Here is a 24,691-nt window from a genome sequence, read left to right as displayed (position 1 = left end):
GTCAACAGGGTGGTGGGTCAAGCAGTAGGCGTCCTGACGTAAAGGGCCGCATTTGTACATTACAGAGAAAGTGTACTCGTGCAAGCGCAATGCACAACAACCAAGACGCCCCGTAGGGTCCATCAACGAGGAGATCCAGCAGAGTGCATGATGTTCAGCAGTTACGTGGAAATTGCGCAAAATGGACATGCGCGAAACTTCACTACCGCCTAAACCAGCGCTAGGCACTCTCGCTCCGTGATAGAATAGTTGCGCTCTGCCGTGGACAGAAGACGGCTTGCGTAAGCGATAATGCACTCTTGACCACGCTGACTCTGGGCAGGAACAGCGCCAATGCCGTGACCACTAGCATCTGTGCGTATTTCAGTAGCTGCTGAAGGATCAAAATGGGCTAAAATTGGGGAGCTCGTCAAGAGTGTGATGACTGTTGTGAACGCTTCGTCCTGCGACGAAAGCGACGAAGAAAGCGACGAAAGCACGAGCATAAGCCTATGAAGCTGCGAACGTCCTTAACTGATCATGGCACAGGACAGTCTTGCACGGCTGGAACTTTGGCCGGATCATGTTGAATTCGATTGGCGTTTACAAGGTGCCCGAGAGCGTTTATTTAGCGACGACCGAAGTGACACTTCGACGAGTTGAGCTTAGGGTTCGCAGCTCAAAACACAGCAAGCACAGTTGCGGAACGCTCGATGTGGGTTTTAAAAGTTGGAGCAAAAATGATTACGTCGTCGGGATAACAGACAGATGGTCCACTTCAAGCCTAGGGCAAGGGTGTCCATCATTCTCTCGAACGTCGCTGGGGCACTGCAAAGCCCAAAGGGCATGACTGCGAATTGAAAAAGTCCATCAGGTGTAATAAAGGCTGTCTTCTCGCGATCCTTCTCATCAACAGCGATCTGAAAGTAGCGCGAGCGGAGGTCTAACGATGAAAAATATTTCGCCCTAAGTAGACAGTCAATTGCATCATCGATAGAAATGGATACACGTCCTTCTTGGTGATCTTGTTCACATGACGATAATTAACAGAAGATCCCCAGGTGTTTTATTGTCTTCTTGACCAGGACTAATGGTGAAGCCCACGGGCTAGCGGAAGGCTCCATGATGTTGTTCAGCATCTTCGCGGCTTCGCTTTGAGTGATGCTGCGCTTTGCAGCAGAAATGCCGTAGAGGCAGCAATGAACGGGACTTGCGTCGCCGGTGTGAATCCGATGAATGACTACGGCTGTTTCGCCGAGCGGGTGGTCCTCAACATCTAAAATGTTGCGGTAACTAAACAGAATGAGCCTAAGGTCCTCAGTTTGAGTTGGAGAGAGGTCGGTAGCGATAATTTTATTGACGTCGGGAACTGATAGGGCTGGCAGAGGCAGAAATAGTGGAGAATAACATGTGCAATAGACCTAAAGTGGACAACAGGATGCCAAGTAGAATTATCGACAACAGGGCGAATTCGGCAGAACACAGGGACTGATGGTGTGCATCAGAAACAAAGTAGCTGTCAGAATGAAGATCCAACTGCACGACACCTGTAGGGCAGTCTATTAAGGCAAAATGGGCCGAAAGGAATTCCAGCCCCAAAATCAGGTCATGCGGACAGCGCGTTAACAGAATAAAAAGACGGTAGTTTGATGGCCGGCAATCGTTACTCGTGCTGTACAAATGCCAACAATGGGTAGCATACTGCCGTCGGCAACGCTTACTGTGAACGGTACGTACGGCAGGCGTGAGGACCTTTCTGGGTCTTTTGCGAAGCGTCGCTCTCGTAACAGACATCTGCGCACCGGTGTCGACAAGGCACTTGACTGGGACTCCATCCACCTCAATGTCTAATACACTTCCAAGGGTTGTCAATGTGATGAGTGGTCTTGCAGGCTGGGTCGTTGATGCAGCGTCACCTCCGGGAGCTGCACCTGGGGCACAAACGCGGGGGAAGAAGAGCGACAGGCCTGCGGCGAACCTGACCGACGACTTAGGGGCGATGGTGACCGGCTGGTTCAGCAGGTCGTAGGTACGTTGTCGCTATTCATAGATGAAGGACGCACAGAGAAACGGGGAGCACCTTGATCTGGACGGTCGGACGGGAAGCTCCATTTAGTGGTGCGATGACCAATGACTGAGGCAGTGACGAGCGATATGTCCAACACGCGAGCAATTAAAACAAATCGGACTATCGTCCGGTGTTCTCCAGTGGGCCTGGTAACGACGGCTAGTTGGAGCCGCTGAAAACGGAGAAACAGTAGTTCGGCGGGGCCGGTTCTGACTGACAGCGCCATTTTCTGGTCCAGACAGAGGAGGCTCACGTGGCTATTCCTGACACGAAGACGTCGAAGCTGTATTTGGTATCCTGTTGAACTGCTGCGCAATGCAGCGACTCCTAATCAGTTCAAAATTGCGGCATTATTTGATTATTGCGTCCACCGAGTCATAGTTCTTGCAGACAAGCAGGTTGAATGCGCCATCTGCTATGCCCTTGAGGCTGTGGCCACTCTTGTCGGCCTCGCTTACGTTTTTGTCAACTTTACGACAGAACGCGAAGGCATCTTGAATATATGCCAGGTAAGTTTCTGTTGACTTTTGAGCACGCGTCGATAGCTCCAGCCAGCTGGCCCCCAAAGGGCTTCCCAAAGAGGTCTAGAAGGTTCTGGTTGCAGACGTCCCAACTCGTTATGTCGTGTTCGTTGGTCTCGTACCATGCTAGCGCTGTGTCTCGGAGGTAGAATATCAAATTCTCTAGCATTAGCGTTGGGTCGCAGCGATTATTTTCGCTTACACGCTCATACCAGGAAATCTAGTCTTCGAAGTCCGTACTATTGATGCCATTGAAGGTCCCTGGGTCTCGCGACTTGGACACCACGACTGAGGTAGAGTCTGCGGAACCGGAGGTGGGCGGTCAGTCATTGTGGCGCTTTGGCTGTTGATCATCGTGCCAGGGCTCACGCGCCGACCGCTGCGGAGCTACGTGTTGGCACCGCACGTCCACCAAAATGTTGCGAGGCAGAGACAAGCACGAATGTTGTTTATGCAAGTCGAATACTGAAGGCACCAGCAGACACTAGAACATGACGGCGGAAGCGCCCCAGCAACACTTATTCGTCATCGCCTCTATCTGCACATCCTGTTCTGCATCGCAGCAGTGCGTGCGTGCGTGCGCGCGCGCGCGTGTGTGTGTGTGTGTGTGTGTGTGTGTGTGTGTGTGTGTGTGTGTGTGTGTGTGTGTGTGTGTGTGTGTGTGTGTGTGTGTGTGTGTGTGTGTGTGTGTGTGTGTGCGTGCGTGCGTGCGTGCGCGTGCGTGCGTGCGTGCGTGCGTGCGTGTGTGTGTGTGTGTGTCGCAAGTTTGTGAACCGCACGAGGACGTTACGATGCAATAGTGGTCAATGAGGAAGGCGAAGATTAAAGGCAGTGCTCGGGCGACCATGTTTGTCTCCGTCCGGAATATCCTGCTCGCGTGACATACGCCGACAGGATAATGACTTAGCAGCCACCTCATCAGCGGCACATCAACATGAAAGTATTCGGCTACGTGCACACTTGGTCTTGGAGCAGGCGGAAGCGTCAAAAAAGTGACAAAATCCGCCCGCCTAGGCGGAAAACAGGCGGAAAACCAGGCGGAAGACCAGGCGGCGAAAAAATCGGTCTCGGACCAATTTGTTCGCCTCGGCGAAGCGGAAAGCCGTTCCGCTTCACTGGAAGCTGCACTAGCATGTAAACATCCGGTCGTAAAATTTAGCATTTTCCGTTGTTCATTGTTTATATTTAGAGAAAGCAACTGGCTAAAACTATGGAAACTACGTCTTGTTTATCTTCCATGGTAGGCGAAAGTTAAAGACGACACGCGCAGTTGCGCGAAATGATGGCTTTTAGTAACGGATGGGTCAATCAATGAACGTATGTCTTGAAATAGTGTGCTGAACAGCGCCACCACGTGGACGAACGTACGCAAACTAGATGGATGTGAGCGAAAGCGGCAGTGGTTTCCGCTGCAGTGGCGAAACAAATGTGAACATCTTGTGCATGCGCGGAAAAGATTTTCCAGCCACTTTGGCTTTTCCGCCCGCTTGCCGCTTCCCAAGTGTGAACGTAGCCTTCCACGCCACGCCGTGAAACCCGGAGGTCCCTGAAGAAAACTTATAGGCAGCGAATTTCCTCCTCGCCCGGCCTCTCCTTCTCATGGACTTCTCGCAGCTCGCTCTTTTTCTGGTACTTCGCCCTCGCAGTTTGGCTGTTCACTCGGAAGCCCCCCATAGAGTTACACGAGGTGAGACAGTCAAAATGGTTGTTGGGTGTTTGCGCATGAATTTTTACCGTATTTAATGCTTGATTATTGTGCGCTTTGCTTGGACCGATGATGGAACGCTATCAAACTGGCAGAAGCAGATGTTGTGTTTTTTCGGCGCGTAACTGCACGCTCGTTTTGTGGGTTTGGGTTGGCTGCCGGCTTCCAGTCAGAAGAAGGCTTTTGAGGCTAGTTTGGTGGACAAATTCCTTTAGTGTCGAGTACCAGCCAAAAAATCAGAATTCTTTTTCTCGCCAATAATGTATACGTAATGTACACGATGTTTGTATAAATAACAGAACTTTGTTAGAGTGTGATGTCGTCCACGGCCATGCATTGTGCTCGTAGGCAAAACACTCGTGGCTTCCACAGATCAACCCGCTTTGCGAGTTATTTCTTTTGCATTGATCAGCTTCTTTATTTGGCTTTCTAAAGACACTTATCCGGCGTGAAGGGGCTGCGACGAAGGTTTCGCCGGTACACGCCAAAGGCGCTGCGCTTCCGTGTGTGCATCACTATGTAGCTGCCGATTCAACGACTGTCAAAAGCGCTTGTCTGTGGTATTTGTTTTCTTTGTGTCCTCGTCTTTTTCGCGCTGTTTCACCTTAGTTCTAAGTATGAACCAACTAGCCCTCATCAAGATCTTGCTAACAACAACTCGGATTCGTTTGCGCTGCTCCAAGTGCGTACATGTGTACTTGTATGTATTCAATCGACTGATGCCTGTCCAGCTGGTGCAGCTGCGTAGTTTAGCTATCTTATATCATGATGACCAAAGGCAAGGCGCGTGACATATTCGCCTGAATAACGCGAGCGTCATGTAGACACGTGCGCGATCAACGCGGAGCATCTCAGTTTTTCTCGTCGTTTCGTCATGACGCTGGCATCACTTAATGCAGTGAAACGGGTCCTGCGCTTTTATGACAAACTGGAGCCGTTGGTTTTCAAGCGCACATATCACAGTTGAATCTGTACTTCATTTGTGAACAATGCGCATGCAAGGGCGAAAGTTACACATAAAATCGGTTTCCATCAATGAGCACTTGCCCCCTTTGCGCAGTTCCAAGTCAATATGAGCCAACAAACTCGTGCAGCACTTTACCTTGCCGAGACGACGAAGCGGAGAAAGCCTACTCCCAATAGTCTAAATCACTTGCACTCGTAGTGAAAAGCTTGTGCTTGCAAAATATATTTGCAGCGCCTAAGAAAAACATAGACGGACAAGGCTACGCATTCTCAGGGCTACAACAATAACACGTGTTACGTTTCTAGCACGATATATAAAAGAACACAGCCTGCACGCTCCACAGCTTCATACACCTTTTGACGATAGCGCGATCAGAAAAACCGAGAATATGCACCGAGAATAGCACCAGTGCATAAGCTTCACCATGCCTGAGCTCCGCACCCCGTCAACAAAGAAAGCAACTCCGTTCGTACACGTTTGCACAGCCAATACTGTTAAAATCAATCCCTAACAAAAAAAAAGAAAACTGGGTTCTTCAATGACGTGGTTAGCAAGGAAACTTAGCCAAAACAGGCGAAATCCCTTGCGAAAGATTCGCCGCGGAAACTCGACGGCCAACAGCCATGGTGGCGAGTGCAAAGAGACGCGGAAAAAAAAATGAGGAAAGTGCACAAAAATACCAGCTGACGGGGCTCAACCGATTCCGAAACGGAGACCTTCTCTCCTGCCTCCTCGCATGCTCCTTACAGCAACGCCAAGATAAAGGTATGTCGCTACGTTTCCGTTCTATTCAGGGACCTTATGAAACCCGAGCGCACAGCCGCACAGCTCCCCCACCTGCATCGATGAGCATCATGACCGCATCACCGCAAGCCTTGGAAATACCCAAGTACACCGGATCTGCGGACGATGGACCCGTGCATGACTAGTTTCGCCTCTACGAGGTCCACGCATCCGTTGATCATTGTCGGAAAGGGATATGATCGCCATCTTCTATGGTTACGTCGCAGGTGAGGCATTTCGTTTCTACCTAACACACATATTTGATAACGATGAATCGTCGGAGAAAATCACGGAAGAGATGATCAGTCGATTTAAAGCATACGCTGCAGACCCCCTCATTACCCAACAGCTGGAGACATTGCAGGTAGGTCGCAGCAGTCATCCACAGTCTCCACGCAGCGATCATCATCAGTTCTGCCGAAAGCCACGTTATTACCAGACAGTCAACAACTTTCCCATTTAGTAATGCTTCAGAGGACGCAGATACGCACGCCTTGCATGATGATGACGACCGCGGAACCTTCTTCGCCATCTATGGTTTCGAGGGGAACGGACGTGATTACTGAAAGCAGTAATAGCAGAAAAAGAGTTGTGGCAATTCCGTACATTCATTCAGTGTCGCACAGGCTTAAAAAAGTTGCAAGTATATATGATGTCAATGTTGCTTTCACTGCTCCCAATAAGCTAGGCAAGATATGCGCTGCCATACAGAGGAAAAAGGAGCAGGTAAAAGGCAAAAAAGGAACAGATATTTGTCCAGTGTAGCCCAATAAATACAAGAGGTTTACTGTTTGTCGTATGGGTGGGGTTTATAAAATTCCCCTTAGCTGTGGCCAGTTCTATGTAGGGCTAACGGGGCGGTGTATCAATCAGAGGCTAATGGAACATAAAAGGACGTTAACCGGTAGATCGCCTTCTAATCTTTCCCTACATTGCCGAGATTGCAACTGCACGCCACGTTTGGATGAATGTGCGATATTGTACAGGCATAAGAATGAAGATACGCGTCTTATGGTAGAGGCATGGCATATCTGTAATGGTGGAAGTGCGTGCGTGAGTCAGCCTTCGATTACTTTAAACGAGGAAGAGATTAAGTGCGTTAACAGTTATCTCTCACGTAGACCGGCACACGTACCCGGCTGACACGTGGTGATACCATTCCTGAGCTTGCGCAGATGAGTTTTGTGTCTTCTTTCTTTTTTCGCCTCAGTGCTCGCTTCAGTTGATAGTCGGCGTCCGTGTTGTCCACTTCTCTACTCTTATGTCCTTGTATGCATGCCTCACGTCTTTTTTGCATAATGAATCCTTACCAACGAGCTCAGCTTCCTGTCATTCTAACCTTTTTCTGCGTGCCACACCGTCAGAGAAGCCACACGAAAGCACGCAGTGTGACGTTTGTGAGAAATATGCCAAACAGATACTAGGCTTATTCCTGAATCAGTGCTACAACATCAGCTGTCGCAGCAGGATCAGAAAGATCCAAACCAGTCACTCCAAGATCAACCTCTACTTCCTCGACAACTTCGGCACGGACGACGTCGAAGGGCGTCGCCTAAAACACAGTTGCACCAAGGAAAACGTCAGTGCGCAGGCCAATTAAACCCAAAGCGAATTCAACGAATACGACGTTTTGCAAGAAAGAACGCCGCCGAACACAACACCTTCAGCACCACATATCATGACTGCTCCCACCCCAAGGATTCCTGCAACAACGCTGTCCTAAATGACCAAAAAGACCCAGGAATTTTCCCGCCGTACCGGTCCAACAAAGACTTCACCTCAATGACCCAGTCCACCGAAGGTTCGATCAGGAGACACCGCGTGCCTACAAGTCCCTACGAAACCCGAGTTTCCACAGCTACCATGCGTCCAAACCTTCCTTCCCCGGGGCATGCATATGTCGTCCGGAGTGCAACAGCCAGCCTCGGTCACCAGAGCTCTGCTAGACGTCACCGGACTGCCAGACTGACATCATTCACGTGAGCACATTAAGACGACGACTGTCTAGTCGGGAGGGGGAAGCGTGTGACGAACCGAACAAGGACGTTACGATGCAATAGGGGTGAAGGAGGAAGACGAAGGTTAAAGGGACACTAAAGCGAAACAATAAATCAGTTTAGTCTAATGAAGCATTGTTTGAGAACCCTGCAGGCAGTCATTTCAAAAGAATAGTTTGATTATTGGATGAGAAAATGAAGGTTCAAGCATCAGTATTTGAATTTCGCGCAGAAACCTCATTGCCGGTACGTCCGCGTGACGTCAGGGATTCGAAAGTATGTTTTCGCACTTGGGCCGCGTTGGCTGAATAAAGGTTCCCGAAACATGCCATGTTTATTATTCGGTTCCTTTAGAACATAATGTAGTCAATCTGTACCGCTATATATAATTAGTAGGGCCTAGAACATGCCATGAAAATCCATGACGTCACAGCCCCCAGGTGCGGGAACTTAAGTAGGCGTCGCCACCCGTATTTCGTTCTTGCGCTTTTTTCTGGCTTACCAAACGTCGTATCGTTATAAGAGTGGTGTTTTTGGTGTTCTATAGCTAATTCACTGATGCAGAAGAAATCATTTTTCACTTTAGTGTCCCTTTAAAGAAAGCACTGTTCGGGCGACCGCGTTTGTCTCCGTCCGCACCCTCCTGCTCGCGTTTATGTTTATATATATATATATATATATATATATATATATATATATATATATATATATATATATATATATATATATATATATATATATATATATCATTGACTAATTGTCTGTAGGTTTTATATGGTCAATAAATAGTTATGCGTTGATGTATTGACGTAGTACTACAAATAACAAGTTCAACAGTTTGCGTTCATCTGCTACCGCATATATTGTTAATTTTGTAACCGTCCCTCTCATGGCGGGGGGGAGGGATGCACAGTCAGCCGCTTATAGCTACTAGCTCCTCAGTTGACTGGACCTACAGCAATGAACAGCATCACACGTGTCAAAAATGTAAATGAGCATATTTGCCGACGCGCGCTCCACGCGGCCTGTACACGTCACGTTGTTTAGAACTTAGAAAAAGCATGCGGCCTTCAATTCGATAATTGGAGGCTAATTTTCTAGAATATCCTTACTCTTACAAATTCCGAAACTTCGCTACTCGAACATTCCGATTTATGCAAGTAGGTGATCATTTGATGCTTCAGCGTCGCTGCAATGCGACAGTGTAACTGGTGCCACCCACAAAACTGACCTCTGCGGTGGCGTCCTGCGCTGGCGAGCGGAGCATGATGTGGCAACACTCGCACAGCAGCGCCGCCAGGGAGAAGATGCGTCCCGAATTCTCGGCCGACGATTGCGCTCCACTCACGGCCGCCAGCAGCTCGGCCAGGAAGGCAACGTAGGCCGTCCAGCTGCGGCCTCCGGGAATTCGCGCTGGCGTACGTGCAGTGCACCGCGGCAGCAGCAGCTCGCGCCGCTTGAACCACTCGCTGCACGTCTCGACAAGCGCGTCAAGGAACGCGCTGGTGCGCCCCCTCTGCGGTCGTAGGACACAAAACAACATTAAAAATCGGGAGTTTCTCTCGGAACGCGAAGCGCTGCCTACCGACGCCATCGCAAGCCCTAACGAAAATAAGCGAGACGATTGGGGTATCGGCAGCGGTTAACGTTATTTAGGGCACATAGTGTTATAGTTATCGGTAAAATGTGCAGTTGCGCCTTTATTGAGCGTTAGGAGTGCTGCCTCAATCCAACCTATTCCTTCTGCTGCTGTCATTTATTGTTCTCACTCCTCGTGGTATCACAGAAATGTAAATGCTTCGTCTTTGAAAAACATGCATTTGGTTTTATACTTCCTAAAGCACTCTCTCAACTTTGTTATTATTATTATTATTATTATTATTATTATTATTATTATTATTATTATTATTATTATTATTATTATTATTATATTTGTGCCGATGGTGGCGACGATGATTCCAAATTTTTAGGCTAATTTAACCTCTCGTTGACGTCTATCGAAAATTCCTGTTCCAGCACGGATTCCGCATCTATACGGTTCATCTACCCCATCCTCCACCCCAACTCCCCAAGAAGGCATCGACTTTCGTCGACTTCAAGTAAACGTTGCGTGGCCTTCTAACCTTTAAAACAATCTTATTATCCTGATCCTGTTAGCTTTCTTTAACAATATGTTGCCGCATATTTATCTGTGCCATACCAAGCTGACAACAAATACGACAAGTGCGGGCGTCTGAGCAGTTTCAAGTAAAGAAAAAAGACCGAAATTACAATGGACCTTCGGTTTGGGAAACACAGCAGTTCTTTTAATTCAAGCGATCTCTGACCGCTCCGTGGTGCACTTGGCATGATGCCCTCTGCAGTACTACTATACAATCGGCACAAGCAGCCGGCTGTAGTTCTATTTCGTGCAGCATGAAACGACGCACGATTTACAGAGAAGCATGAATGTTACAAGCATCTTTCATCATCCAGATTTTTGCCCAAATCTCGATACTTTTCACACAGGTATGATTCAACTTGTGGCAACACAGCGAGAGGTGCGAAGGAGCCCCCCTTGGGTCCTGGGGTGACGGGGGGTTATTCTGTGATTATTCACCTAGTGGATATGTCCATGTCTGCTGCTAAAGTGCTCATTGGCTGGGCTGAGGTATCACCGACTAAGAAACAAGCGGGCAGAGCCAGTTCTTCCTCACTAGCAAAGGCCCTGTTCATCAACCGCAGCCACAAAGGACACTCTACTATGCGGACACTTGCAGAATACTGCCCTGGAGACAAATATTTGCACTACCATCCGTTGGCACAAGAGGTTTAATTTCTGTCACTACGATTTGGATTTTGCATTAGCTGACTACGAGAACATATTTAACGTACTTCAGAGGAGTAGACTTTTGGTCCAGTTGGTGATGCATATTTGAGTGCGCTTAAGCGCGATAGACGGGACAACTTAAAGCGAGCCAAAGGGGCAAGCGATACTAACGACTGTGACAGTTTACTGGAAATTGACACGACAGTGTTACCGCACAACAAATAGGAGCAAGTGCAATTAAGATGGAGATACGCAAAAAAAGATCATGCAGCGCATGCACTATCTCTTCATGAAAGGTGTTATTTGGGGAGAATGAGTACGCTGTACACTGCGCTCAACTATCACAAGCGGCTGAAAAAAAAATCAACGGAAGGGAACGAACCAGCTTAGTTTTACCTACCCATGAATCACACTTCTTTTTTTAAGTGTCGCCAAAGCTACGCTAATGCGCATATCAGATGCAGAATTTTTTATTAACACCGCTTCCAAAATCTTACATTCTAATTTTGCTTTTTCCCGGCCTACAACTTGAGCCTTCTTCAACCGCGGATAGAAACTGCAACTTTTGCAGTGTAAAGCAAGATCGGCCCTTCTCCTGATTTCGAACACCTTAAGTTCTTTCGCGCCCTGTCGTTCAGGCACTGGCCAGTCTGTCCCAAGTAAACGCGACCACAGCTCAAAGGATTTCTGTGCACGACACAAGTAGCGCATGGGACATACTTATACTCGTGTTCCGTCGTACAGTATTTTCCTTACTCGACTTCTTCTGACGCGTTTCTAGAGTTGTGCCAAGTTGCATGGCGCAGAAAACACGAGATCCGCCATACGGTTCCCTGCGACTTCCCTTAAGTTGTGCGAAACCTTGTGCGCATTGGCACAACCTCGAACAAAGGCCTCTTCTGCGGGGTACCTACAACGTGTACCGCAGTCTCGTTGCACCGTTGATTAAGCAGCGTTCCTACGACAGCTTAAAGGAGCGGACGCGGGCAACCGCCTACTGCAAACGTGGTACTTGTCGACTGAATCTTTTCGTTATCGTATGGAGGGTAGGTCTTCGAAAGAACCGACCTGACAGATGATTTAGTGATTGCCCTTTTAATCAGTTTCAAATGTAAGGGTAGAATGATTCCCTTGGATCTTGGCACGCCAGCTCTGCTGATGTGGTCACTTTCATGACAAAGTATGCGAAGGTCTAATAACTTGATGAAATGGGCCTCCTGCAGCTCAAACATGATGTTCGGCGAGGAATAGCACTGGCTAAAAACTTCTACCACCGACGTAGCCACCAATGTTAAGCGTGTCGATGCTTCCAATTTTAAACTGACTAAGAAATTATCGGAGTAACTAGATAGTTTTACAATGCCTGGTACGGTTGCCTCGAACGGACATTTGGGTTGACGGTCGAAGCTGCCTAGAAAATTTTTACAGAGGACAGGAGCTACGAAACAGCCTATACAGATGCCCTGCTTCTGAATGTACGAGTTTTTTCTTCGAAATAAACTAAAGTAGGGTCAAGATAAGCGGCTCCAGCAACTGCTCGTTGGAAACGTCGCATTCGTTTTGAAAGGCAACCGTGCCGGAACTGTCAGTGAGTTCTCTCACAGCTGGAAACAACTCGCCGTGTAGGACAGAGTAAAATAGTTCCTCGATGTCGATGGACATACCGAGGTTCGCTTCTCTCGTGTCTTGCTGCGGAGCATCTGTCACATATTCGTAGCTCCTCAGCTCGAAGCAATCCCCTGATATAAACTTCTTTAAATGCGCGAGCAGGGAACTGCTCAGGACACTCTGCCAGCTCCCCTTCTCGGAGACAATGGTGCCCAAGGGGCACACGTTCTTGCGTGTTTTTAGCAAACAATACTTCAGAGGAAAGTACATTTAGAGCACCCGATTTAACGTCCTTGACTTGATTGTGCAACACATGCAGGTTCATCAGCGCAGTCGATTTGGCCTTGGCTGACTCCAACTTCGTGACTTCACGATCTTGTGTTTTCTGCACCATGATAGTTGGCACAACTGTGCGAAGGGGTCACGGCCAGTCAAATAACGAAATACTGTACGACGTAACATGAGCGTCAGTATGTCCCGTGCACTACTTGTGTCGTGTGCAGAATTCCTTTAAGGCGCGGTCGTGTTTACTTGCATGGGACAAACTGGCCAGTGCCAGTACGACAGGCAGCGACAGCACTTTAGGTGTTTGAAATCACGAGAACCCTAGATCTTGCTTTACACTGAAAAAGTTGCAGCTGCTACCCGCGGTTGAAGAATGCGCAATTTGTAGGCCGTGAAAAACAAAAACAAAATTAGAATGTTAGCTATTGGAAGCGGTGTTTGGCGGCACTTTCTAAAAAAAGGAGCGCGATTCATGGGTAGCTACAACTAAGCTGGCTCATTCCCTTCTGTTTATTTTTTTATGCCGCTTGTGTCAGTTGCGCGCTGTTTACAGCGTATATATTCTTCCCACTTGACACGTTTCATGTAAGCGATAGTGCACGTGTTGTATAAATTTTTGCGTATCGCCTTCTTTTCGCGCTTGCTCCTATTTGTTACCGGTTTCAGCGTGCTTTGGGCGCATGCGGTAATATTGTGCTGCTGAAGCGAAAATTTTCAGTAAGCATTCAGCGTTGTTTGTAGAGCTTGTCCCGTCTGTCTCGCCTTACTTTGTTCAGGCTGTCGCGCTTAACCGTACTCAAACGTTTTAATGTGTTTTATCTTTTTCGAACGTTTTGCTTCCAGAGAATGTACGACAAAAGATGCTATGGCACCTTAGCACTTAAGATTTGTGAATGCGAAAGCAATAATGTCCAATTGGACGCCGCTGAGCGGTCCACAACCTGACTCCTCGCAGGCAAGCGAGCGCGTTGAGGCACCTGGCCAACGCCTCCTGGATGACACAAGACAGGTGCACTTCGATCCCAGACGTCATGCTAGCTTGCACGACTTCCATAAAAGAAAGAAAAAAAATTGTTCAGTGGCTAGGGTGTTAGGCTGCTGAGTACGAGGTCGCGGGATCGAATCCCGGCCACGGCGGCCGCATTTCGATGGGGGGCGAAATGCGAAAACACCCGTGTACTTAGATTTAGGTGCACGTTAAAGAACCCCAGGTGGTCAAAATTTCCAGAGTCCTCCACTACGGCGTGCCTCATAATCAGAAAGTGGTTTTGGCACGTAAAACCCCATAATTTAATCCATAAAATCTAATAGAGACGCTCCTGAGTAAGCCGCAGTGATTTTAACGTCACCGCTTTCGTCACGCCGGGCTTTGCAAGGAAATTTTTGGTCCAACTAACATGACGTCGTAAAGCAGAGTACCCAGGCCTGCTATCTAGGAGGCATTGGCTTGACTTCGTTATGATTTGGCTTTACAGAGGCGCGCGTAGCACGCAGCCCAGAGCTTGCGCGCACAAGCAACGCGCGGATAATCCAGGCTTCCGAGAGCGAGGGTGACGTCGGCTCATGGCCATGCCCTTTCTTCTCACGCAACACGTGACACGGTATCGCGACCGCCAGGTGTCCCCTTTCGCCTGCTCTGCTCCATCGAGGCGCGGTCGTGACGTGGCGTCGCAGCCGACAGACGCCGTCTTTTTCGCTCGACGGGCCCTTTGATGCTTTCGCATCAAAAAATACGTACGTGTTTAAAGACTGAAGCGAAACGAAAATTACCTGACTGCTGCTGTCAAAGCAACGTGTGTGGAAGCTGCGCCAACCTTACACTGACGCAAGTATTCTCATTAATCAACTCGGTCTTTAATACGACATGTACATAAAGATTTATCCTCAATACTTTATTTATTTATTTATTTATTTATTTATTTATTTATTTATTTATTTATCTATACCTCAAAGGCCCCGGTGTGGGGTATTACATGAGGGATGGGTGATCAGGGAAATGCGGATTTAGTGGCAGCCTCGAAATTATGTGGATTGGAATGGTGCACGGCGTCGGCGAAATGGTCCTTCCAGTCCGGGCAGTCTTCACAAAAAAAAAAAGCAGAAGAATGAAGGTGCGCAGTGGTTCGGGCAGGCGGAGGGTACACAGATTTTTCGTGACGTAATCGGCAAGACTGGCAATGCGCTGGAATGATGGCTGAAGTACTACGGGCAGAATGATAAAACTTGCGGGAAAGACATAGTCTAAAAACATGACGCCTTATGTCTAGATTGGAAATTCCTGCTTTTAATTTTAGTTGAGAGACGCTAGTGTGGTATGAATAATCAGGATCAATAAAACGAGCTGCACGATTTTGAGTTGCTTCTAGATGTTTAGAAAGGGCTGTTTGGTGCGAGTCCCAAACAGAGCATGCGTGTTCTAGTTTAGATCTGACAAAGGCTAGATAAGTTAGTATTTTAAGGATGGGGGTACGAAACGCAAGTTACGGGGCGGAAGCAATCAAGCGTGCGACTGGCTTTTTTAGTGATGTTCGCAATATGAGAAGACCACGAAAGATTACTTGAAAGTGTAAGGCGAAGGTACTTGCATGACTCCACAGATGATATTAAGAGTTGCAGAGAACGTCCTTCAGAGTATGGTGATGCTTCCGCCGATAAAAAAGGCACTAGTAGAGTCTTCGTAGCGTGCAGTGACATTAGCCACACGTTGTGCCTAGTGGTAACTTTGGCAAGATCATCTTGCAATGTGCGGTTGTCGGAACAAGTAAGCATTGGGCGATATATGATACAATCGTCAGCAAAAAGGCGAATACTGGAAGAAGTTTAGCGGGTAAATCATTAACATATATAAGGAACAGAAGGGGTCCAAGGACTGTGCCTTGGGGTACTCCGGAAAGAACGGGGCTTTTAGAGGAGGAGTGGTTGTTAGCATACCCACACTGTCGTCTGTTAGTTAAGACATTACGCGTCCAGCCTAAAACAAGAGCAATAAGATGCAAGCGAGAAAGATTTAGGAGAAGCCGGCGATGCGGAGCTTTGTCAAACTCCTTGTCGAGATGTAAAAAGAGGGCATCAACTGGGATGTTTGGTCAAGGTTAGAGCTTACATCATTTATAAATAGCGCTAATTGGCTATCACAAGATAGACATTTGCGGAAGCCATGTTGGTTAGGGTGGAAGAAATTGACGGACTTTAGGAATGTAGGGATGTGAGAGTAAAGACGCTGCTTAGAGAAATTGGGCGGTAACTACAACATAATGATGAAGGACATTTTTTGGGGGGGATTCATAAAACCTTAATCACTTTCCAGTCATGCGGCACCATTTCTGATCACAAAGACTGCTTAAAAATGGCCTAAGATTTCGATTTTTATATATTTAGTATTTTTGAAGACTGGAATTAATACCATCGATGCCAGGTGAGGATTACAGCTTCCAGGAATCAATACATTTCCTGATGCCATCAAAACTAAAGGTTATTGCGGGCATGATATGCTAATTTGAATATGGTAATTCAGGAAGTTCACCAGGAGGTTCACCTTTGGGTTCATTAGTAAACACGGAGCAAAATACATGATTAAGTACTTCGGCCATTTCATGATCAGGAATAGGCTTATTTTGCTCGTCACACAGTGCAAGTGGTTGCGAACGTTATGGATTTACAATATTACAGAAATGTTTAGATTTATTTTGCAGAGTGTTTAGTAAGGCAGTCGGAAAAAAGTATTTTTTTTTTTTACTGGCAAGCGGTAGGTACGTTTTTTCAGCGGTGTAGTATTCATGCCATGCACACTCAGCGTCAGAATGCCTAGCAGCGCGGTAAAGCCTTTTCTTTTTATTGTTGAGTCGGTTCAGTGCCGTGTTGAACCACGGTGATAAGTTCTTTTCTGTTATGGTGATAGTAGGTATGTAAGTTTTTGTAAGTTATTTTTGGAAATGAACCAGTTAGTTTCAACGGAACGTTCTGAGAAACCGGTAGAGAACGAGCTGGTAAATTCTGCAAGTTTATTATTCATATCAGTGCAGTTGCCTTTGTCGTAAAGCGCAATAATTTTTCTAGATTTAATGAAGGCTGAAATGCCACATTGGGATGAGGTATGTAGAACTGAACGATAGCTAAGGCCGGGTAAATGCGTTAGTGGCGAAACATTATCGGAGTGCGTATGATAAGATCAGGTATGTTATAAGACTTTTCATTTCGCCGCGTGGGGTTATTGACGATTTGTGTTGGGTTAAACGTGAGACACGTATTAATGAAATCACCTTCAACGGTGGTTTTTGAGGCTGTTTCAGCTATGTTGGACCAATTGATGGCAGGGAAGTTGAAATCGCCGAATAGCATGATAGGAGATTGGGGATAAAGCCCTGTTTCCGATTGAAGTAAGTCATGAAAGTCAGCTACGAAAGAGCGGTCTGCATCGGGTGGATGATAGCATGCACCGATAACAACAGCTGGGGGGAAGCGTTACTTATCGCAGAGACAATTCCTAAGTGTGTTGTTAGAGTTATTTCAGACCGCTGAAGATTTTCGTGTGCGCATATCGTTACGCCGCCACTCCTTTTATGGCCTCTGTCGCGTCAAAATATAAAAAAAAATTTGGAAATGTGAAAGAATTTCCGCATTTTTAATGGATGGCTTAAGCCAAGTTTTAGTAACAATGGTGATGTTCGATGACGTTGTACTGAGCAAGCTTTGGTGGGCCTCAAGTTTGGGTAGAATACTGCGGATAATGGTGTAAAGAATTGAAAGGTAGTTGTTGGGACAGTTATCGGGACGGGTATTGGGACGTTCGAATGCTAGTAACCCGGCGATCGAGCCACTATCTTATCAGAACTATGGTTGCATGCGTAAGATGCACGTCCGATTAGTAATTTGTCGTGGCGCAGTTTGAAGGGTCTATGTTGCGCTTTGGCGAACTGAACTAGGTGCCTTGTAGCAGTTAGGGTGTTAGGAGAATGGTCTTCCGAGATCCAGTAGTCATTTCCTTTTAGTTTTTGTCAGCGCACGACAACACGCGCTCTTTTGCTTCAAAAGGACGAACTTAACAACTACAGGCACATTTCTGTTACTATTAAAGCGACTTAAACTGTGGGCTCTTTCTATGTCTAAATCTTCAATGGGTTTGTGTAGTGCAGTGCTGAATCACCAGGGTTTCGGGCGCAGCCCACGTTCCATTTTCAGTGTCTCTCCAGCCAAGGACAAGATTTGATGTTCGCGCCGTATCTTTGAAGTCGTCAAGTTTATGCTCAATTGACACAATCTTATCCGCGCTCTGTTCGGCGAGCATCCTGAGCTCGTCGACCTCATTTTTTTACCTGGAGAAGTGCTGAGCAGTCTTTCTCTATCTTAGTTAGTCGTTTTAGAGCGCAGCTCTTTGGCGTCCGTTCCTGGGTTTCGCGTCGTCGTCGTCGTCGGCGTCGTCGTCGGCCTCGTAACCAGCTCCGCCCCCCTTTCATCCCCCCAGCGCTAGCAGCGACCGACTGATACCGCTGGATGCCGCTGACGCCGCTAGAGAGTCAAGATAACGTGACTGCATAGAACACCGTCGCCGCCATGCAGAAAGAGGAGGAAAGGGTACCCCCCCCCCCCTGTTCTTGTGTGGCGGATAGCTGGGGTTGACTCACTATCGCCGTCAGCGGCATCAGTCAGTCGCTGCTATCTCTTCCCTCCTCCCTTTAGCGTGTTGTCCGCTTGCTGCGCGCGCTTCTGCCCCCATCGTTTGCCGCTGGGTGTACACGCCGCCCCCCTCCGCTTCCGCTTACTGCTGGTTGCTCTCGACGGCGGCGATGAGCCTCCGCTTCGGCGGCGCGAACTGCAGGGTCTTCTCGGCGGCGGCGATGAGCTTCTGCTTCAGCCTCGCTTACTGCTGGTTGCTCTCGACGGCGGCGATGAGCCTCCGCTTCGGCGGCGCGAACGGCAGGGTCTTCTCGGCGGCGGCGCTTAGCCTCTGCTTCCCCCACGGCTGTGACAACCTCGCGAGGCACTTGTATAGATCTCGTCTTTGAGAATCAAGCATTGGTGTACCAAGTCGAACATATATCAGTCTATTTCTCCGACCACAAAGCTTCCTTCATGACTGTCAAGAACTGTTAGTGGAGTCTTTGTTAAAGGAATACGTGTGAAAAATAAAAAAAAATTATGTGATAGCGCATACATGTGTTGCTCGATTTCTTTGCCTCAATCTATCCAAAAGGTGAAACAGCTTATTTGCTGCGCTCAAATTTCGCATTAGGAAGTAACGTAATCGTCGGTAATTTTTTTTCTACGTCATCAAAATATTTGTCGCTCTGAGATAATGTTTGTTTGATCGACTTCAGATCATTTAGTATTGATGCTTGGCCAGTATGGATTTCGTTAAGTGCTTCCATTATGTCATATGGTGCCTCATTGCTGCGGGTGCTAGGGCCGGGGTTAACCTCGATGTCACCGGATAAAATTAGTATTTGCCGAAGAACACGAAAACAGTCGAAAAAAATTGCGTAACAAAAGCTTGGGTTTAGCAGCACCAGCAATATGGCGCTGCCAAGCATAGCGAGTACGTAGAGGCGTGAATAAGGAATAGTAGTAGTTTACCTGCGTGACAAACAAGCGTCGTAGGTGAGAGCTTGTCACCATAGTTGTGGTGATGCTAAACCCATGAAAGGCCGCACGGGATCGGATGGGTTTTATAGAGAATTCATTCGTGAATCCTGTTGATGAAGGTTGCGCATGTGCCATGAGGAAAGTCGATAGTACTACGCAGCCATGTGGGGGGGGGGGGGGGGGCATGAAAAAATGGACTACGCCGAACCGGTTTGCAAACTGTTGTAATTGTTGATTTCTCCAAGCAAGAATGAAACAGGAACAAAACCGGAGCGAACTGACCCACAACCCGAACCAAACCGGTATTTGCTTCAGTTCGCCACTCTGCTTTGTTGCAGGCACTCGCTTTCAGAGGCTGTTGAATTTCTCTAACAATTTCTCTGCAGTGACTTCTCTGCCAACATTTTTTAGCAGCAAAAATAAAGGCGTAAATTTTGAGCGATTAAAATGCGTACTCGGAGTGCTTGGCTTCCGGTGCTTTTTCCGCCATTGTTGGAAGCTGGGGCACCGATTTGACGCGTTCTGGCACGTGATGAAAACTTGAACCTTTATGACGCATTGTGACGTCACGTGTCACCCACCCCCCTCCATCGATCAACCAGCGGTCGTCGGTGCTGCGAAATGTGACTGAAGCCATGCGCTCAGAGTATCGTGTTTCACTCGCTTAGCACTGTACCTTGTTGCAACAGGCTTACCCGTTTGCCATCTGTGCGATTCTTCAAGGAGCAGAAAGCATCAAACCCGCAGTTTTGCAATGTGGGGTAAGCTTTATCACGATATATTTTATTCTATTAGTTTAACTGAATGGATAACAATATATGCGACGTGAAAAATTAAGCTTTTTTTTATTATTTTTGAAACCTTAGAAAAATGCATTAGAAAGCGAATATGTGCAGTGCCAAATCAAGGGCCTAATATAGTATGTGTAGTTTCGCCGTTCTTTTGAGCAGTCAAAAAAGCCAGTTTCCACCATGTCTCACCTTGATAAGTGATGTGCAGAACTCAGCCGCGGACGCAGCGTTGTTGGAGTCTTTGGTGGCTCCATCGCAGATGCTGAACACCAGCCACTGCATTTGAAGAGCGTTCAGGCTGTCCGGGTCTACGGGAAAGGATACGTGCCCAAATTTTGCGTTCGCGCAAAAACTAAAGACTGCAGAAGCAAACACAGGATGCAATATTAAAAACTTTATGCATACGTTGCTGAACTGAAAACAAGGAGCCACCGACTACATCACCCGCAGTAACAGCATTCAGTTATGTTGTCGCCTCCGGTTCGTATCAAAGGGTACTTTTGACCCATTTGTCATTATACTGAAGCTGTCGATGAGTTGCGCCAAAGAACAATGTCTGTACTATAACACGGACCTTTAACAATACACCTGCATCTAACGTAGCACAACGAAGGGACATGCGGCGGCCACGTTCCTCGTGCACAATTTAGCTCCTTTGCCGAGCGCTACTTTCCAGAAATTGCATGTGTTTTCGCACTGGCACATCGCCTCTTTCTCCTTGTCGCTGTTTCGTTAGCTTGATACTCATTAACGCGTATTACGGCCCAGTGAACATTGTAATACCAGCAAAAACCACTGCGTCTAATGCTCGGATCACAGGCTACAATTTTATGATGCATTTTTGGCGCGGACATTATAACCCACAACTTCGCTGTGTTGGCCTTAAAAACAGTTTCGGCCAACGGGTTGCGCTCGCCCAGCGCCGAAGCCTGCCTGTGCCTGACGCCCGCGCCGACCCTGGCCGGGACTTGAGAAGCAAGGCAGACTCCAAGAAGGGGCAACGACCACGCGTCATCGAGGTGACCACAGACCAAATTCGCGAAAATAAATATAAGCTGTCCTTAAGAAGCTCTTATACATTTCGAAAGCCCGTTTTTGGCAAGCAAATTTTGTGTGAAATCTACAGGCAACCTTTGAAAAGCCAATGTCTGACCAGGTTGGTGGCACGCCGTAACAGAGCCAATGTTGAGGTCGAAACGTCAATGAAATTCTTCCGGCGTGAACGCCGGGTGACGCGGATAGGTCCCCGCGCCAAAATTTTGTCTTTTTTTGCTTTCCGAACATCTGCGGTTAAGGGAGGAATGGTGGGTCAATGTGGCACGTCGCTTTTAGCATTCTCCTGTAAAAATTGTTTCCCATCTTATCTCTAATTTACCGAGCTGAATGGGGATACGCTCTACTTTAACATTAAATGGCTTTTCCGACTCATAACCTCTAATATTTTCTGTAATTATCTATGAAGATAGAGATTTAGATCTAAATGTAATTATTGCCAGGATGACAATTTAAGTTGGCCAGCACTCCAATATAATACTGTGTTCGAACGGAACTTTAACAATTTTGGTTTTTACAGGCATCATTACGGGGAAATATTCTTTGCACTTACGGTTACTCATAAAATAACTTCGAGTTTTCAATTGTTTTCTTTATATTACATTAAGGATGTCTTAATATCTTAAGTTCTGCTTGTTGGCAATGCGTTTAACGATGAGTTATAAATGACTGGCTATAATTTTCCAGAAACGACGCATAATATATTTTGAAAACCGAAAAGTGGTATTTTGAGAAAATATAAGGCTTAGTTTGCACGTTAACCACAAGAGTTAGAACGTTCCACCAGAATGAACACAGGTTATCGCTTTCTTTCGATCAACCCCCCGAGCCTTAGTGAACAGGATTACTTTTCTTCTGTGCCATTCATTGGCAAGCGTAGAGCTGCAGCCCTCTCCTTGCCAAGTTAGAGAGATATCGCAGAATACAGGTTGTGTGATGTCACGTGCACTCACTCCGAACTTTAGGCCGCATATTGATCACTGCCACTTGCACATGTGCTTTCGGCCCGTACAAAAAAATTATTGAGAAGGCATTGAATTATTATTGGTCAATGTTGAGCTTTTCACTGAGGAATTGTGAAAATTTTGTTGGAGAATTGTTGGGCTGATTGTTGAGTGGTCTTGAATATTGGCCACTGAAATTTAATTGGAACACAATTGGGTGCCTCAATGTTGAATAATTGTTAAATTACCATTGAAATTCCATTGCGCTTAGACAACTCGTTGTGTTCATTTTGTTGAATGGTTGTCGGGTTACCATTGATAATGCATTGAACTGACTTTGTGGTTGTTCTGTTCACCTATTGTTGAGTTATTGTTGTCACAGCACTGAAAAGTACGTTGTGACCCAGTTGAGATGGCATTGAGATTTCAGAAGTGGCCATTGAAGTATGTTTGACATTTCGTTGGGCTAGTGGATTTTTATTCATATATTGAAATTACTTTGCTATTCACACTTGCATGCCCCGGTGCCTTCTCATAACTTTCACAAACAAAAGCAAAGGAGAGACTGATCAATTTGAAGTACCTTTATTTACACTAAAGATGCGTGCCCATGAAACATTATTATAGTACATAAGGCATCACTACATCGAACCTGGAGACATAGGCTAGTACCTACAGCACTTTTAACAGTGTAAATACATCTGAAAAAACCTATACATATGAATTAAATCAAAAATTAAATCAAAGGTCTTCCCTTGCGACTTAAGTTGATGACTAGAAGGCAAAGCGACTCAAAAGGCAGGGCTTAAGCATATCCTTTTAACAACCAACTTTGAACATATTAACACTTGAAGCTCCTTGCGTGTGAACACACAAAATACATCTGAATACGTTACATTAAAATGTTTCGCACACTAACCCATCACAGGAACAGTTACGGCTGATTGTGAGAAGGCAAAATAACAGGCTTGAAACAAATGACTTCACGTAAATATATAAAAGCTTTAGCACACGTCTTTCACCACGATTAAAATTTAACGAAGTACCAAAGTAGACTTGTCTGAACTTTTTGTCGTCGAGATGTATATATCTTCAGGTTGCCCAATTATTCTATAAAGATAACATCACTCAACTTAGCTATTCATTGATGAGACATCATTTAGAAAGTTGTCTGGCATGGTGAATACCTGAATCATGTTTCTGACGAGCCAGGTTTGCAAGAACAGTACACCATTTATATATTTTAAATTGAGGTACAGAAGAGTTTGTTGGTGGTATTTCCTCAATTCAGTGAGCTCATTTTCAGTTAATTTTTCTGGACTTGCAAAAAGCTAATTAGAGCATTTTTGGGGCCTTTTTTAATATACCAGCAACTAAGTGGTACCTCAGTCAATAAAGAGATAAGGCAAGGCTAATACCTTGAACGATAAAACATATTTAGCACAGAAAATTGGTAGTAAGGCACGGCTAACCCAATTCCAAAGAGCCAAATAGATGGTCACTTGCACTTGCAATATCAAGTACCCCAGAAATCGTCATAAAGTATGGGAAAAGGTTTCAATGACTGGACAGCCAGATTGGTGAGGCAGTGAAAAACGCAAATAAATGCGTATACGAAAAACCAATGACCTCAATTGCGCAAGTAAAATGTTATTAAAATGCAACCAGAATTTTATTGCATAAAATACATAAAAGTTGCAAAAAAATTGGGACAAAGCAGTAACAAAGACGGAGGGAGATACAGCACCCGTGTTGAAAAGAAATTTCAAGTGATACACATGCATATTTAAGCCCAAGACAATTTTTTCTCCAATATTTACAAAAAGAGCCCATGCACTGACGGCATAAAAGAAGGTGCCTGCGCCTGGAGAACGCAGCACAGTACAAAGCAGCGTCATGAGAACCGAAAACTAGAGCTCAGTACGTTTAAAACGTACGAATACTTGCATACCTACAGGCTTGTGACATGTCATGCCTTGAATGGATGAAATTCATAAATCTCACACAAATGAAGTTACCATCACTCTTACTGGCTTCCTCAGGGGACGCCTTGATGTTGAACTAGAAAAATGTACATCAATGTTAAAAACAGAGAAGACCCTATAGCGTTCTTCCTGAAATAAACAGCGCAGATATTTCATGTATCGATTCTATGGACACTTCGCCAATTCGGTGTATTTATATTTGACAACCACCCAAACAGACACGAGAAGGGTGAATTGAGGTAGGAACACACATGAACGCTGACTCAACTAGAAGTTTATTCGTGAAGACAAAGATTTCAAACACATTGGCCAACTTCACAAAGAAAAAGCCATGGATGCGCAGCAGAAAGATCCCGGCAGAACAAAAAAGGACCGAAAGACTTGTCCTGTAGAAGACATGTGCGTCAAAAACAAAAACACATGAAAACTGAAAGGTTTGTCCTGTAAGTGATATTAACGTGAAATACTGCAGCAACTCTTTCCCACTAAGGGCCAGAAAAATCTTGCTTATGAATTTTTCTTTGTGATCAATAAATAATTCTTCCATAAGTCCTCTTGTGTTCTGGTCTTTGTGATGAAACAACCGTTCTTTCTGCTTATACCTCAACACCAGAGGA

At 46.3% G+C, this 24,691-nt stretch overlaps 1 protein-coding gene across 2 annotated transcripts in view; it reads right to left on the bottom strand.

Moving 5' to 3' along the window:
* The window catches only part of LOC142590619 (uncharacterized), an 85,097-nt gene that overhangs the window by 15,192 nt on the left and 45,214 nt on the right, over positions 1 to 24,691 (bottom strand). The window contains exons 6-7 of one of the 2 annotated variants that reach the window (XM_075702949.1): positions 20,282 to 20,400; positions 9,252 to 9,536 (exon numbers count right to left, since the gene is read on the bottom strand). In XM_075702949.1, the coding sequence (XP_075559064.1) occupies positions 9,252 to 9,536; positions 20,282 to 20,400 (404 nt within the window). The remainder of the gene's footprint in view (positions 1 to 9,251; positions 9,537 to 20,281; positions 20,401 to 24,691) is intronic. The other variant, XM_075702950.1, reaches the window with a different exon arrangement.

Source organism: Dermacentor variabilis, chromosome 8 (assembly GCF_050947875.1).
Source record: "Dermacentor variabilis isolate Ectoservices chromosome 8, ASM5094787v1, whole genome shotgun sequence".
In the NCBI taxonomy this organism is placed as follows: Eukaryota; Metazoa; Arthropoda; class Arachnida; order Ixodida; family Ixodidae; genus Dermacentor; species Dermacentor variabilis.
This window is presented reverse-complemented; position numbering and strand designations above follow the sequence as displayed.